General features: G+C 34.8%; 1 protein-coding gene across 3 annotated transcripts in view; it reads right to left on the reverse strand.

Moving 5' to 3' along the window:
• Positions 1-14,447, reverse strand: part of ZNF385B (zinc finger protein 385B) — a 385,075-nt gene that overhangs the window by 323,554 nt on the left and 47,074 nt on the right. Inside the window, exons 1-2 of one of the 3 annotated variants that reach the window (XM_056110155.1) lie at positions 8,156-8,188; positions 7,830-7,938 (exon numbers count right to left, since the gene is read on the reverse strand). The exons of 1 other annotated variant lie outside the window; for it this stretch is intronic. Coding sequence is in view for 1 of the 2 variants with exons in the window: in XM_056110153.1 (XP_055966128.1) it covers positions 8,156-8,180 (25 nt within the window). In the remaining variant the exon portion in view is untranslated. Of the gene's footprint in view, positions 1-7,829; positions 7,939-8,155; positions 8,488-14,447 lie in introns of those variants that run through there. One more of the 3 variants, XM_056110153.1, reaches the window with a different exon arrangement.

Below are 14,447 nucleotides of genomic sequence, written 5' to 3' on the forward strand. Positions count from 1 at the left end.
ACTCAGGTTTTTTCCAGATTCTGTCTATTGTAAAGAGTGCTGCAATGAACAAACAAGTGCAGATGTCACTTCAACTATACCTTTTTGCCTCTCTGGGATATATTCCCAGGAGTGCTATAGCTGGGTCAAATGGGAGATGAGCCACAGCTTTTAAAGAAAATTAGGACTGAGTCATATTCTCAAGGTTCTCATAATCTAGTGGAAATAAATTTAAAAATAATTTATATACATTTTGATAAGCACAATACCAGAGTACATATCTGATTGTTTAGTTGGTGAACTATGAGGAAAGAACTTGATACTTAAAAATATTTTACTTACATAATTTATTTTTCACATTTTATAAATGTAATCAAATGTGCTAAGGAAAAAATGTATAATACCTTGGTCAGCAAGAAGCCTGATTATAAAAATTATAGTTAATAATTAAAGCTTCTGATTATATGAAAATTGCTGTAACTAACTCATCAACATTTATAAGCTATACATATTGAAACAAGAACTTGCAGAATAATTTGTAAAACCCTTCATCTTGTTTTTTACTTCATTTGGGAACTTAAAACTTTTTCTTAATAATAACAAATAGCTCATCTTTTCTCCATTTTTAAGTACTCTTTCCAACAATTTCAGAAATTTAAACTGTTTTTTGCTACTACCTAACTCATTAAGCCATTAAGCTTCTAACATATGATGTTGCTAACTGTTGGATTTATTATCCCACGTTAAAGAAGCTTGCCCTTTAGTATAAGATGTGTCAAGGATATACTGTTACTCGGAAAACCTTTTGTGTATTCAAATCCTGTAAAATTTGATGACTTTAACATTGACTGGTAAGGCTTTAAATCATCACCTGAGCCTCTGATCATTACTCCAAACTTCTTAAAGTCTGTCCTGCAGTCAACAAGAAGTTTCAAAATTATCTGTGGACTGAAAGCAGCTCATTGGTCTCACTCCCTTTTCTCATTTTTCCAAAAATCAACCTATGTCAACTATAGTTGACAGGTAAGTCCTTACTGAAAAGATAGATGAGGTAAATGTCATACTTACCACATACCAAACCATAAAGTCATCATGGTCAGCTATGAATCTCATATCCTGATAAATTCTGATTCATTACATTTTGTCTACTATCTCTAAATTTGCCATTGAAAAGTATTTGTTGGCATTATTTTTACTTATCTTCTGACTAGAAATTCTTTATATTAAGCAAAATCTTTCTTCAAAATTTTACCCAGTGATCTTAATTTTACCACCAATTAACTAAAAAACTGGGATTAAAATATAAAATAAATTCTATAAAGTTCTCATCTCCTTCATAAAACACTAAAGCCGTTTGGCTCTGCTATATCATTCTCCAATGAAAGGCTCTAAAAATTTCTCTTAATTCTTCCCAAATTCCAGGCCAGTTCTTACCAATGAAGTCAACTTCACACTTTGCCAGCACTTTATTTCTACTAATATTATCTACAGTGCAACAAAGATCGGGGAAGGTACCTATTACGCCTTTTTTTTTCTTTTTGGGTCACACCCGGCGATGCTCAGGGGTTACTCCTGGCTTTACACTCAAGAATCACTCCTGGCAGTGCTCAGGGAACCATATGGGATGCTGGGAATCGAACCCAGATTGGCCGTGTGCAAGGCAAACACCCTGCCCGCTGTGCTATCATCCAGCCCCCCATCATGCCTTTGATTCTAGTTATTTACAATTCATCTATACTCCTGTATTTTTCCTTCACTCACTCCTCCATTTGCTATAGTTAAATTGAAAATGCAAGATTTGATCTATGTTTCTAGAATAACTAACACTAACTGGAGCTGCATTTTAGATTTGCCTTGGGGATATTAAAAATACTAATTTCTGAATTGCACCCCCAGAAACTGTGACTCATTTGGGAAGGAACATAGCCTAGGTAACAAAATAGATATTAACTGCATGTGTGAACTATTTTTTTTCTCAGTATCATATCTTCTAAAAATGACTTGCCCATCAGCATTCTTACCAAAGCACCCTCAAGTCATAGAACCTCACTCTAGTCAATATTGGTCAGATACACTTTGGCTAGTTATAAAATCACTGAATTACCTTATCATCGTTTCTACAGTTTTCTAATTTAGTCACAAAATAACTCTGCTAATATTTTTTCAGACACTTAACCACTGGAAGTAGTGGTTAAAACTTATGATGGATTCTGGAGTCTGGCTTCCTGGACTCAAAACCCAGTGAGCTAACTGGGTGACTCTGGGATGACAACACAACCTCTCTATACTTTAGTTTCCCTATTTGCAAAGTAAGTAAAATCTTACTTACTTGGGGTATTTTTATAAAAACAAAAAATATACATGTAAAAATCTGGTACTTTTTAAAGTGTCAGATACCACTATTATTCCTAAGCCCTTTTATATACAATTTACAGCCAAATCACATTAACATAAAAAGTAGGATATTGGATCTAACAAATCGACAAGAATAGAGTGAGAAATAAAGTAAGAATCTAGAGTATCTTACCAAGAATACAGTTTAGATACCAGAAAAAGACTACTGATAACATTTTTAAATATATTTAGTTAGAATTCATAATGTTAATATAGTAATATTTATGACTAGGTAAAAATGAAAATTGATGAGTTTAGGTTAAAAAAAATTGAGATCCGAAAGAAACATACTCAAATAGCAGCATACAGTTAATAGATATGGAGAAAATACAATTAAATTAGTTTGTCCTATAGGACAATAGACATTGTGAAATATTCTCAAGTTAATTGAAAGAAAATAGAGTTTACTGAAGAGTACTTTTGTTCGTGGGATGGAAGAGTCAACCCAATTCCCAAACATGAGTTAATTACATTCACATTCACATTCAGCTGATTAATTTTGGCTCAAAATTGGTTTCCTGAACTGACATTGGTTTCCTACAGGGCTGACAGATAATTGAGAAAATGATTTTGATGGGGAAAGTTTGCCTTATGGAAATATTGCATATATCTCCTCTGTGCTATTTGTCAATTGACTGCATGGTAATCTAACATGAAATTCCATGTCAGTATATAGAGTTCATTTCTATTTTTTCTCAGATTGAGAATAAAATTGTCAAATGATGTCTAGTGACTTCTATTGAGAATATTTACAAAAATAGTGGAGGAAGGGTGATAAGAGAATGTGATAAAAAGAGAAGAAAGGCATTTCAGAAGTCTGAATGAACAAAGAAGATTTTCTAAAACAGTTTCAGGGTAAGATGAAAGAAGACTTAAGAACAAGATTCCTTTATTCTCCAGTGGGGAAGTTTCCCAGATATGTAACGCTCAGGATAGAATGTCCTGTTCCAGTATTAAAATTGGAGTTGTGTTGACCTGGAAAAAGGGTTTTTGATTAAACAGCTTACCAGATGAAAAATAGGTACTGAACTAACATAAAGTTTTTACAGGAATGTAGAGAAAGAAAGAAATCCAAGGTGGGAGTAAGAAGAGGAGAGGAACTAGCAAGGGCAGGGGTCTAAGAAATTGTCAGTGAGAGGTGTGATATATCTATATATTTGAACCACAGAACCAACAAAACTGAAAGCATGAGGTTTCAGCCACAACAAGCAAACTTTAAAATGTCCCTGTAAAGAAGGTTGGCCTGAAGGTGAGAGGGAAACTGGGACACTGGTGTGGGGAAGTTGTCCATTGTAATGGAATTGGTGTTGAATTATTGCATGCCTGAAAGTTAACCTCAAATAGCTTTGTAAATCCGATGCCTTAATAAAAACTAAAAATAAACAAAAATTACATTAAAATAATATTGTAAAAATAATTAAACACACAGGGGAAAATAATAAAATAACAATAAGTCTATAAATATTTTATAGGGCACATAATAGATATGTGGTATAGAGTAGATACACAATAAATATTATTTCTGTTCCTTTTAATTCAGTTTATGAGGCACTGGACAATTAGGTGATCCAAGAAATTTTCTTCTGTTTGCAAGTTACTGTCCCTTTTTGAGAAACCCAGGAGGTGGCAACCTAAGATATGAGTCAAATTTATTTTTATTTTTAATTTTTTTACTTTTTAAAATTTTTATTAGTGAAACACCATAAGGTACAGTTGTAGACTTTTTTGTGCTTGGGTTTCAGTTATACAATGATCAAGTACCCATCCCTCCACCAGTGCCATTCTCACCACCAATGATCCCAGTATCCCTCCCATGTCCACCCATCTCCCATCCCATCCGCCTCTGTGGCAGGGCATTCCCTTTTGTTTTCTCTCTCCTTTTGGGTGGTTAGCAAAAGCAGTATTGAGTGGTAATCATGTTCAGTCTATAGTCTACTTTCAACATGCATCTGCCATCCTGGGAGGATCCTCCCAACACCCTTTATTTGGTGCTCCCTTCTCTATCTGAGCTGACTTTTCCCCTAGCATGTGCAGCTGGCCTCCAAGCCATGGAGGAAACCTGCTGGTACTTATCTCGGCTATTCTTGGGTGTTAGTCCCTATTTTGTTATTTTATATTCCCTAGATGAATGTAATCTTTCTATGTCTGTCTCTCTCTTCTGATGAGTCAATTTTTTTTAATTCAGATAAAGGACATTCAAAGAGGGACCACTCATGTGCATCTTACATGCAATAAGACAAAATTAATCTATAAGCAACTCAATCCTGTTGAGAGAGGAGAACATTTATAATATTCTACTTGGCAAGGATTAAGATGGAATAATTGTAAAATGCTCATAGTTAGGTATTTGAAATGTTACTGACAGCAATTATAAAATGTGCTCCCTTTTCTGCTTTACCTTAGCAATTACAGGAGATTTTTAATATTCTTACTCATAATTTCGCTTGCACCAATCCTATTTTCCATTCCATGTTGAGAGTATCAAATGGCATCTTACTGAAAGAGCTTCCATGAAAGCACTCTAACAGTAGAAAATGATTGCTTTTACTGGACTTTGAAGTCTCCATGCTGGTAGATTCAAATAATTGAGTAATTATTGGAGATTCATTTCTCATTCAGAAATTCAGCATAATTTTTATATTAAACACAGGATATCATGTCAGATTTGGGTTTAATCCAAACAAAAAATCATTTTTCTTACAGTATACCACAAATACTTGTGTGACACACTTGAAGTAATGAAAATCAATAACTTTAGCAACATATTTCAAAGTAAATTTCAAACTACATTAAGCAGCTTGAAATAACCATTAAACATGTACAATGGGAGGAATCAAAGAGCTTGGGGTGTACTTGGAATTCAGGTTTTTCAACCAAAAAAGCTTTACTATCCCTAATACTTTTCTCAGCTAATCACTAAAAAGTATGCTTTAGAAAATTTAGGACTGATTGTTGTCTCTCAATATAAAAGTGAAAGTTACAGGTAAATCACTAAGATTCATGAGAGTTAAATTCATGTAACAACTTTCTAAATCTTACTTCTGGTGGAAGAAAAGCTGCTGTTAAGACTTCAGGCAGATATGCTAAATTACTCCTCACTTCCTCTTGTGAATTTTCTATGATCTATGTAATATGACAAGCTTCATTATTCTAAGAGAATTCTGACATTCTGAAATGTCTTTAAGGTTTCATTTGTTAAACACATTACATCATCAAAAATTTTTTTAAAAACCCTCAATGTCCTTTTTGCCTTTTCATTCTCAATTTTCAAACTCAATTTGTTCCATGGGCTTTAGGAAAGTGAGAAATGAGACTTAATTGTAAATTAAAATATAAAACAAAATCCACCTGACAATCTGATAACTTATGGCATAACATTCCCAAAATAAGTAGAAAAGCATGTTGTTGTACTTGTGCATTAAAAACAGGAATTATTCAGATCATAGTGCATCGTATATCCCTTCATTTTACAAATGACATCTTATTCTGAATCCCTATTATGTGTAATCTCTCCTCTTAAGAAAAATCCAAGGATTAACAAGAAGAAAATGAAATTCAAGATCTCAAAGTTGTTTTCAGTTCCACTGTCAAGACCATATGAATGGGAAAAGTATACCACTAACACTATTAAATGTACCCCAATTCACCTGTATATCTATTACCATTACTCAAAGAATGAACAGAAAAATAAATATGTTATTACATGCCCAGTTTGTTTGTTTTGATCAATTTTATTTCAAAATATATTATGGCCAGCAAAACTTTCTACAAATGTTATTTTGCTATGGCTAATAAAACAGCTAAAAATAATTTTTAAAATAGCTACAAGTATGTTTCATATACTATCACTCTGGGGAAACAAAAATTATCTTCAATATCTCTACATCTGTAGCATTTGAGGGGTTGTGGTTTTCAAGGAAAGGCAAGGAAAGAAAACACTTATCAACATTTTTAATGCAGTCTCAGATTTCTTATTTCTTAACTAACCCTTCTAATTGTACATATAGGCATAATAAATAAAGTATGGGCACTTTATATCTACTATAACATTTACAAAATCCTTGCACTTGCTTCAACAGTGCTCTAAGATATATTATAACAAACAGGCAGATAAACATAAAAATGAATTGCACAATACAGCCAGCACTAATAAAAATCGATTTAATACAAATGCACTACAAAGAGAAAAAGCGAGCAAATAGTTTACACTTCACAGCATAACTATTTTGATGTTACATATTAATTGAGGTTGAAAGTGGCATTAGCAACTTTAAACTGAAAGTCCTACATTAAACAACATATAGGAACCTTGGAGAAATGACAATGCATTCAGAAAAGAAACTGAGTTGAAGAGTCTCTTCTGAAGGGTCTAATTAGCTCCCCCCACCACCAATTTTTTTTTAAATTATCTCACAGAGACACCTTAGCAGAAGCTATCAGCTTTGACAGAACACTGAAATCCTGGCAGTGAACCATAAATTGACCATTACCATAAAAAGAGCTACTAAATGAGAAACCATGTGCTCAGTATAAAACTAATTTCATGCTTTCAAAAGCACACAGTGGCTTCTAGCAAGATAGTGGCCCTGGGACTTGCTGAGACAGATTGGCGAACACAAATGGTTTGCTCCTGATGCGTCTGCTTAGTCAAGCTTTACATGTACCGGCAGTAAACGGGTTCTCGAATCTTCTGTCAAACAAATACACAATTATCTATAACTTAAGCCCTAAGAGCTATAAAACAGCAGCCTCAAATAAATTTAGCAGGAAAAAACACAAAAATATATGTACCCCGTGTGCCATGTTAGCTTCCAATCAAATATAAATAGATTTCTCTGCAGACCTCAATTCCAAACAGACACTTCATAAGTACAAGGCTATTTGAATACATCATATCTCTCATACTCTTTCTTTAAGAAACAGCTTTTCATCACGTAGGAATAGAGTCTAAATGAATCAAAGCAATATTCTCCAACTGCACAGAGGCTAACTTTGAACTTGCCCTTAGGTAGCTTTCTTTCAAATACTCTGTAGTTAAAATACCACATCATACTTTGCTAAACATGATGATCTAGTCATTTAACTTCCCACTGTCACTACTTTATTTACATAGAAATGATGAAATCTTCCATATTTAACATGCCACATTTAATTAAAACGTGTTTTATGAAGAAAATACTGCTTTAATTTCCCCGGTCCTCTTTCTGTACACCATCTCCAGAAATCAATTTTCATAGATTGTCCAGAGCATGACAGGTCACAACTTTTAATTATTAATAATGTCTAGTTGAACAAGGTGTCAACTCCAGCATGTAATCTATTTCACTTACTTTCTTAGTTACCTTGTAAACATCACTTGTTTCCTTCTTTGTATTTTTCAAATCAGATTCTACAAAGTCCATTTACTGCATAGCCTTTTTTATTCACCCAAAGCACAAAATAACACTGTTAATTACCTGCTTTCAGAAATGATAGCAGATCACATATTATCACTGACTTGTTCTGAATGTTTAAAATGCAGAGGAAGTCACCTACTGGTAAGATGTCCTCGGCAAACAGCTAGCACTGAAAGAAAAGAATGCTATCACACCCATTTAAGGAGTTACTTCCCAATTAAATGAAAACCCCCGAGATTTTGCTGTTCTGTATTGCCCCCTCAGCTCTTTCAGCACAGTATGATAAACACCACTAATAACTCCAAGAGATTCAACATGATGTTCAAAAGAATCTGCTACTGACACCCCAGATCCTGGTCTCCAAGTTTTAAGAATAAAATGCTCACCTCTGCTAGGAAGTCCACTCCACATCCTGGCAGGGCTTTCACCAGCTTTGAGAGCAAGCAAGTTGGATAAACAAAACTTCCAGTATGTGACCAATGCAATGCACAGCGCTACCGAGACTTGGCTCCAGCCCTGATTATCTGTGTGACAGTACCACGCTATATCAGCGCAGCTCCAAACCTTTCCAGATGCTGGCTTATTGCACTGCTCATTGAAAATCCTTTACACGCTGGCAACATTTTAGGAAGGACAAGCGCACTCTGAGTCATTTGTAAGAAAGCAGAGCAATTTCAATTCTATATCTCCATGCGTGCTGAAACCAGAAGCACTGTCAACCTACAAGTCTGAGGTGGATTTATGCCGAGAAACAGGCAACCTAAGCCTTCATTATCAATGCATGAAATCAGCCACTGTGATCAAATTGAAGCAAACCACAAAAAGGATATGATTATGAAAGGCTCCACAGATTTAGCACCAAACCTCGTAGAATGAAGAATCATCTATCGAAATTGTGTAAATGTTAAAAATAGCTCTGGCTTTTCAACAATGAGCAGGATACAGAGAAGAAATCAGTAGTCTATATTAGAAGGACTTATAAAAGCTGCAAAAATCAAAATTGCTGTAGGTTCCTGTGACTTCTCTACAGACAAATGCAATCACTGGAGGCTAATAAGAAAACAATTTCCATACATTTGCCACAGATGTCCATTATAGAGAAAGTAAATATCTTTTAACCCCTAAGTTTCTGTTTCTAAATTAAAATGAAGTGAAAATGCATAGGAATGAACACTGGCACTGGGGCAAAATCCTATCAATTTTATTGTAGGCAAGTTCTTAAATGATAAAGATTTAAGCTGTACTCTGAACAGCAGAAAAATAAATATATAAGATACAGAATATTTTAACACAGTCTCAACTGCTTAGTATTTTTTAAATGTATAGCTCATTATATCCATATGCCCTTACCCCAACCATTCAAAAATTGATGCCATTACCTTTTACCATCCTTTCTGTTTGATTACTAAAATATAAGATGCAAAAGCCAGTTGACAGTCTCAAAAAGGCACAAGATACAATACCACAGAAAATAGCTGCAATGATTTAGATCACAAAACGCAGAGCTTTGACACGTACATGCAAAGTGCAAAGCAAAAAAAAAAAAAGACATAAAAGAGGCATCCCCCCAAAAATAAAAAATAACTGGAAGAAATCTGTAGTTGGTCACATTCAGAAAGAACAAACATAAATGATCCTCATCAGGTTCTATAAATGGGTTTTGGTTCTCACTGAGACTCCAAAGGCAGAGTAAATCAAGATCCAGTAAAGGCAATTACTTATTTAAGAATTTTCTATAAATGACTAGGTTCAGTTGTAAAGATACTACTAGTTCCTAGGTGCCACTTTCAGGAACAACTACAATCTAAAACAAATGTAAATGAGGACTATACTACAACATGCACATAAAGCAATATAAAGAGCAATTTAAATATGGCATTTCCATGGGCATTCTCATGGCAGAAGCTCATAGGTAGGCACACTTCCTTGGATAGATGGTTTTAGATGTACTTAGCTAGAGGCACATAAGCATGCGCCCAGGTGTGTACATGTATATATAACCCACATTATAAGAGAACACACTTCCTTGGCAATTAGTTACTAATGCTGCCTGAATTCCATTTGCTTTGTGCCCCATAAAGTCTCATAAATCCCCAAGGACAAGTTGAATGTATGATGAGAAATGACTTTGCAAATCATTGATTTAGTCATTACTTTATCTTATCCTCACCTTTTTCTCTCTATTCTTGTCTTAGAAAATAGTCTGTGGGAGATAGTATGTCTAAAACTCTTTTTAGCATGACCACACATGCTGCATTCTAAAAAGATGTATATTTCAAATGTATCATAATATTGTATTGCAGATCCTCTGTTCCTCATCTAATACCTTCAATTGGTTTACTTTGGGGGCCACACAGGGAGATGATCATGGTTTATTCCTGGCTCTGCACTCAGAGATCACTCCTGGCAAACTCACACGACTATACAGGGTTCCAGGAACAGAGCCTGGGTCAGCAGTATGCAAGACAAGTGCCTTAACCCCTGTATTACCTCTCCGGCACTCTTGGTATCTTTAATGCCAGATGCACTTCATGAATAAAATGCTTTCAGAATTTAGGAAGATAACACTGTGCATAATCCATAAATTTTATAATGCCTTCAGTGGAGTCTGGGATAAAATTCTATAATCAGATACATTAACATTTATGTAGCAAAATATGTGCACATTTATACTGAATGGGATACATAAGGAATATAATTAACCTCATATCAGTTCAGATCATTTATTTTTACCAATATAAATTATAAAACCTTCTGACATCCAGAGATTCCTGGATTTTAGGAATTTCTGGTATGGAATTTGGACCTATAGAAATGTTTGCCCAAGCTGCCATAAAGTTATATATTGCAAAATGGTACCCAAACTAGGTACCATGGGTATTTATTTATAGATTAGTACTGCTTTAATAGGATGGGCAAATAGAGAGGACTCTACTCATATTGAAATAAAAAGCTGAGCAGAGATGTGATTATAATGCAAGATCACAAAAGTGAGTCTGAGAATAAAACACAATAAGTAATTTAGAATTAATGTGTTGGAGTAAGAGAGATAGTTCAGCAAGAAAGATGTTTATCTTTAATGTGGTTCAATCCCTGGCACTCTATATGGTCCCCTGAACACTCTAGGAGTGATCCCTGAGTAAAGTCATGGAATAAGCCCTGAGCAACACTGGGTGTAGCTCCCCCCCAAAAACAAAACAAAATAGTGTGCTAAGAAAATGAAATATAATGATCATACTCTCATTGATTACCTAGTTTATACCCAGTGACCTGAAAAGCACTTGACATAAATATTTCAGCAACATGCTTTATCATTTTAAAGGATATTTTGAAAGGATAAATGTGTTTCTGAGTGAGGCATAAAACATTTGGTGATGCTGGCCTCCTTTTCTTTAACCCAAAGCAAGTTATCCACAATACTATCATCCAATATACAATTTAGTTTAATAGCTCTCCAAAACTCACTCACAGAAAAAATGTATTATGCTGTAAAGTCATACTCAATTAAATCATAAATATACTATATTAGAGTATGGATACATTTCTCAAATAAATATTTTCTCAAATAAATACTTTTTATAGCAATTACTCTAAAGAGTGTTAACACAGAAGCACAAAACTAATAACTGAAGACTTTGATCTTAATGGACACTCACTATCTTAGAGATCTTGGTCAAAGGGTGCAAAGTCACAGTCATGTAAAATGATTAAGCTTGATATCTAGTTACACTATGATGCCTAGAATTAGTAATACTGTACAGTAAAAGGTAAGGTAAAGGCCCTCCCGTTGTTCATCGATTTGCTCAAGCGGGCCCAGTAACGTCTCCATTGGAGACCTTGTTGTTACTGTGTCTGGCATATTGAATATGTCACGGGTAGCTTGCCAGGCTCTGCCTTGCGGGTGAGATACTCTCGGTAGCTTGCCGGGCTCTCCGAGAGGGGCGGAGGAATCGAACTTGGGTCGGCCATGTTGGCTGCGTGCAAGGCAAACGCCCTCTGTACAGTATACTAAGGTAATTAGTTTCAGGTGTGCTCACCACACACACACAAACTAGCATTAATATTGGAGATAAATATGTTTAATTAGCTTGACTGAAACAATAAATTCACTATGTACATGCTATCAAATTACCATACTATATACCTGAAAAAAAAGGTTTTTTGGCTTGGAGGTTACATCCAAAAGTGCTCATGTATCATTTCTAATAGTACCCACGAGACAATATGCCCACATGCAGTGCCAGAGATAGAACTAGAATTAGCTGCATGCCTGGCAAATGCCTAAGTCCCTGCACTATGTCTGACCCTGAAACATACAATTTATATTTTAAAACTAAAAAGTATAGTTTGTCCCCCAAAAAGCATTTTATTTCTTCAGTTTTCTGTAGTCAAGAGGAATCCTAGAGACATTGATGAGAATCTCAGCTTTCCTATATATTGTATTTCACTTATAATGAAATATGTGGTTCTAGTCTTTACATCTAGAATATAACCACAGTCATTTTCCACATAAAGGAAACTATTCATTCACTACGTAATTTGGTAAATTCTCTCATTAGCAACCAAAAAACAGTATGAGGGTTGTTTGATGCTATTGTGACTCCTACAACAACTATAATCTAAATAAAAATTCCTTATTTTTTTTACATCGTGTCCAAGTAAGAACAGATTCACTGCCAACATTTGCAGTCTAGTCTCAATATTAAAAAGAAGTCTCACCAAGAGTCGATTTTTGAAATAAAGTGTGTTGGGGTAAAGAGACAGTACAGGGGGTATCATGCATGCCTTGCACGTTGCTGACTGTAGTTCTATCCCCCATCACTGTATGGTTCCCCAAGCTCAGACCAGCGCCCAACCACAAAGCTGGAAATAGCCTTGAAATACAGCTAGCTCCCAAACACCACTAGACCTGGCCCAAATCTCACCCCAAATAAAGGACATGAAATAAACATCGATACATTTTTTCAAATGACAAGGGTCAATATGATGTGTAAACCATTACATTCGGTAACTAAAAAGCTCTTCCATATGCATTATGTAAACAAGGGAAAGGAAAACATGTGTCATAACTCACTACTGATGCAAGAACAAGCTCCAGAAAATCTTTAAGTGCTAAGGAAGAACATTCATCGTCAGTTGTAACAATCCACTGGGATAACCAACTTAGAACAGTGTCCAATAATAATGCTGACGGCACTCCTATCAGGCATCAAAGTGAAATATCCCTCAAAGGAATAGTTAGAGTTATAAAGAAAATGAACTCCCTCATTTTTTATTTCTATTTGAGCCAGCTACAAAATTCTCTCTTCTTAGATTAGTTTCAAATCTAGGTGACACTTCAATTCCAAAAAGACTCCAAGATTTCAAGTGTGCCTTTGATAATTCAAATTACTCAGCCACCCAAACACTTGCCATAATTGTCTGAGATTCTGTTTCCATGGTAAAAGGTGTCAGTATTTGGGTTTTAAAAATCTAAAATGCAAAATGATATAAAACAACACTTACAGACTCACAAAAATGATATATGCAAAAATTCAGAGTTGAAAGATTGTTAAAATAAAGGAATATCTGTCTCTCAATAAATTAAAGACAGAACCTTATTTTTCCATTTTATATAAAAGTTCCATTGAAATTATAAATTAATTATTTGGAGTTCCATAATTACATAATTTACACCACTGTTTAACATTGTTAAAACTCAACATCCACTATAAATTTTTGAATGGTTCTTGTCGAGGCCTCGTCCTGTGTTTCTAGATATCTAACACCATTCAAAATGGCAAAAATTCTGCATCCAGGCATTTTTGGAAGACTGGAGTGATAAACTGAGCCTATCTTTTTTCAAACTATTCTGATTGCATTAATAAGGAGTTTTAATTATGATAAGCCTTGCAGTATTTCTCTCTTTAAGCTATAAATGTGAGACAGTAACTCTATTCTTGACTAGAATAGTTGGGGTTTTGTAAAGTACATGAAACTTATGACCATAAATTCTGGGCAAGACAGTGAGAAAAGATATCAATATTCCATCTACTGGGTTTAAATTATTCACTAGAAATAAATTATTCCAAGAAGAGACAATTCCTGGACTCCATTCTAGAAACTTTTATGAAGGAAAACAAATGCCTTATTTTCAAGGATCCAAGCCCAGATATTTTGACAGAGACCCAACTAATTCTGATCCCTTCATAGAAAGCCATATCAATTCTCAAGTGCTCTATCAAATAAGTAGGTTGTATAATAATCATTCCATGAGAATATTCCTATGGACTTACAATAAAAAAGATATAGGGAAATAAGTATATTATAAATAATTTACTGTAACTGCATAGTGCAATTCTTCACTTCCCTACTTTCCTAGTGCATTTACTGGCAAAAACTCGCTGACTTCATCAATACTTGTTATACCCTCACCCAGAAACTTACATTTTAAAATACTTTTTCTTGGTCAAATGATGAAGCATATGCACTCACAAAAATGGGGAAAAAGAACACATTTTAAGCCATCATTCTATGGTGGGGTTTGTGCTAGAGTAAGAGTATAGCAGGTTCGGTGCTTGTCTTATATGTGGCCAACCCAGGTTCAATCCTCAGTTCCCCATATGATCCCCCAAGCCTCTAACAGGAGTGATCCCTTAGTGCAGGGCCAGGATGAAGCCCTGACTATCACTGGGTATG

Source organism: Sorex fumeus, unplaced genomic scaffold (genome assembly GCF_029834395.1).
Source record: "Sorex fumeus unplaced genomic scaffold, SorFum_2.1 ptg000009l, whole genome shotgun sequence".
NCBI lineage: Eukaryota > Metazoa > Chordata > Mammalia > Eulipotyphla > Soricidae > Sorex > Sorex fumeus.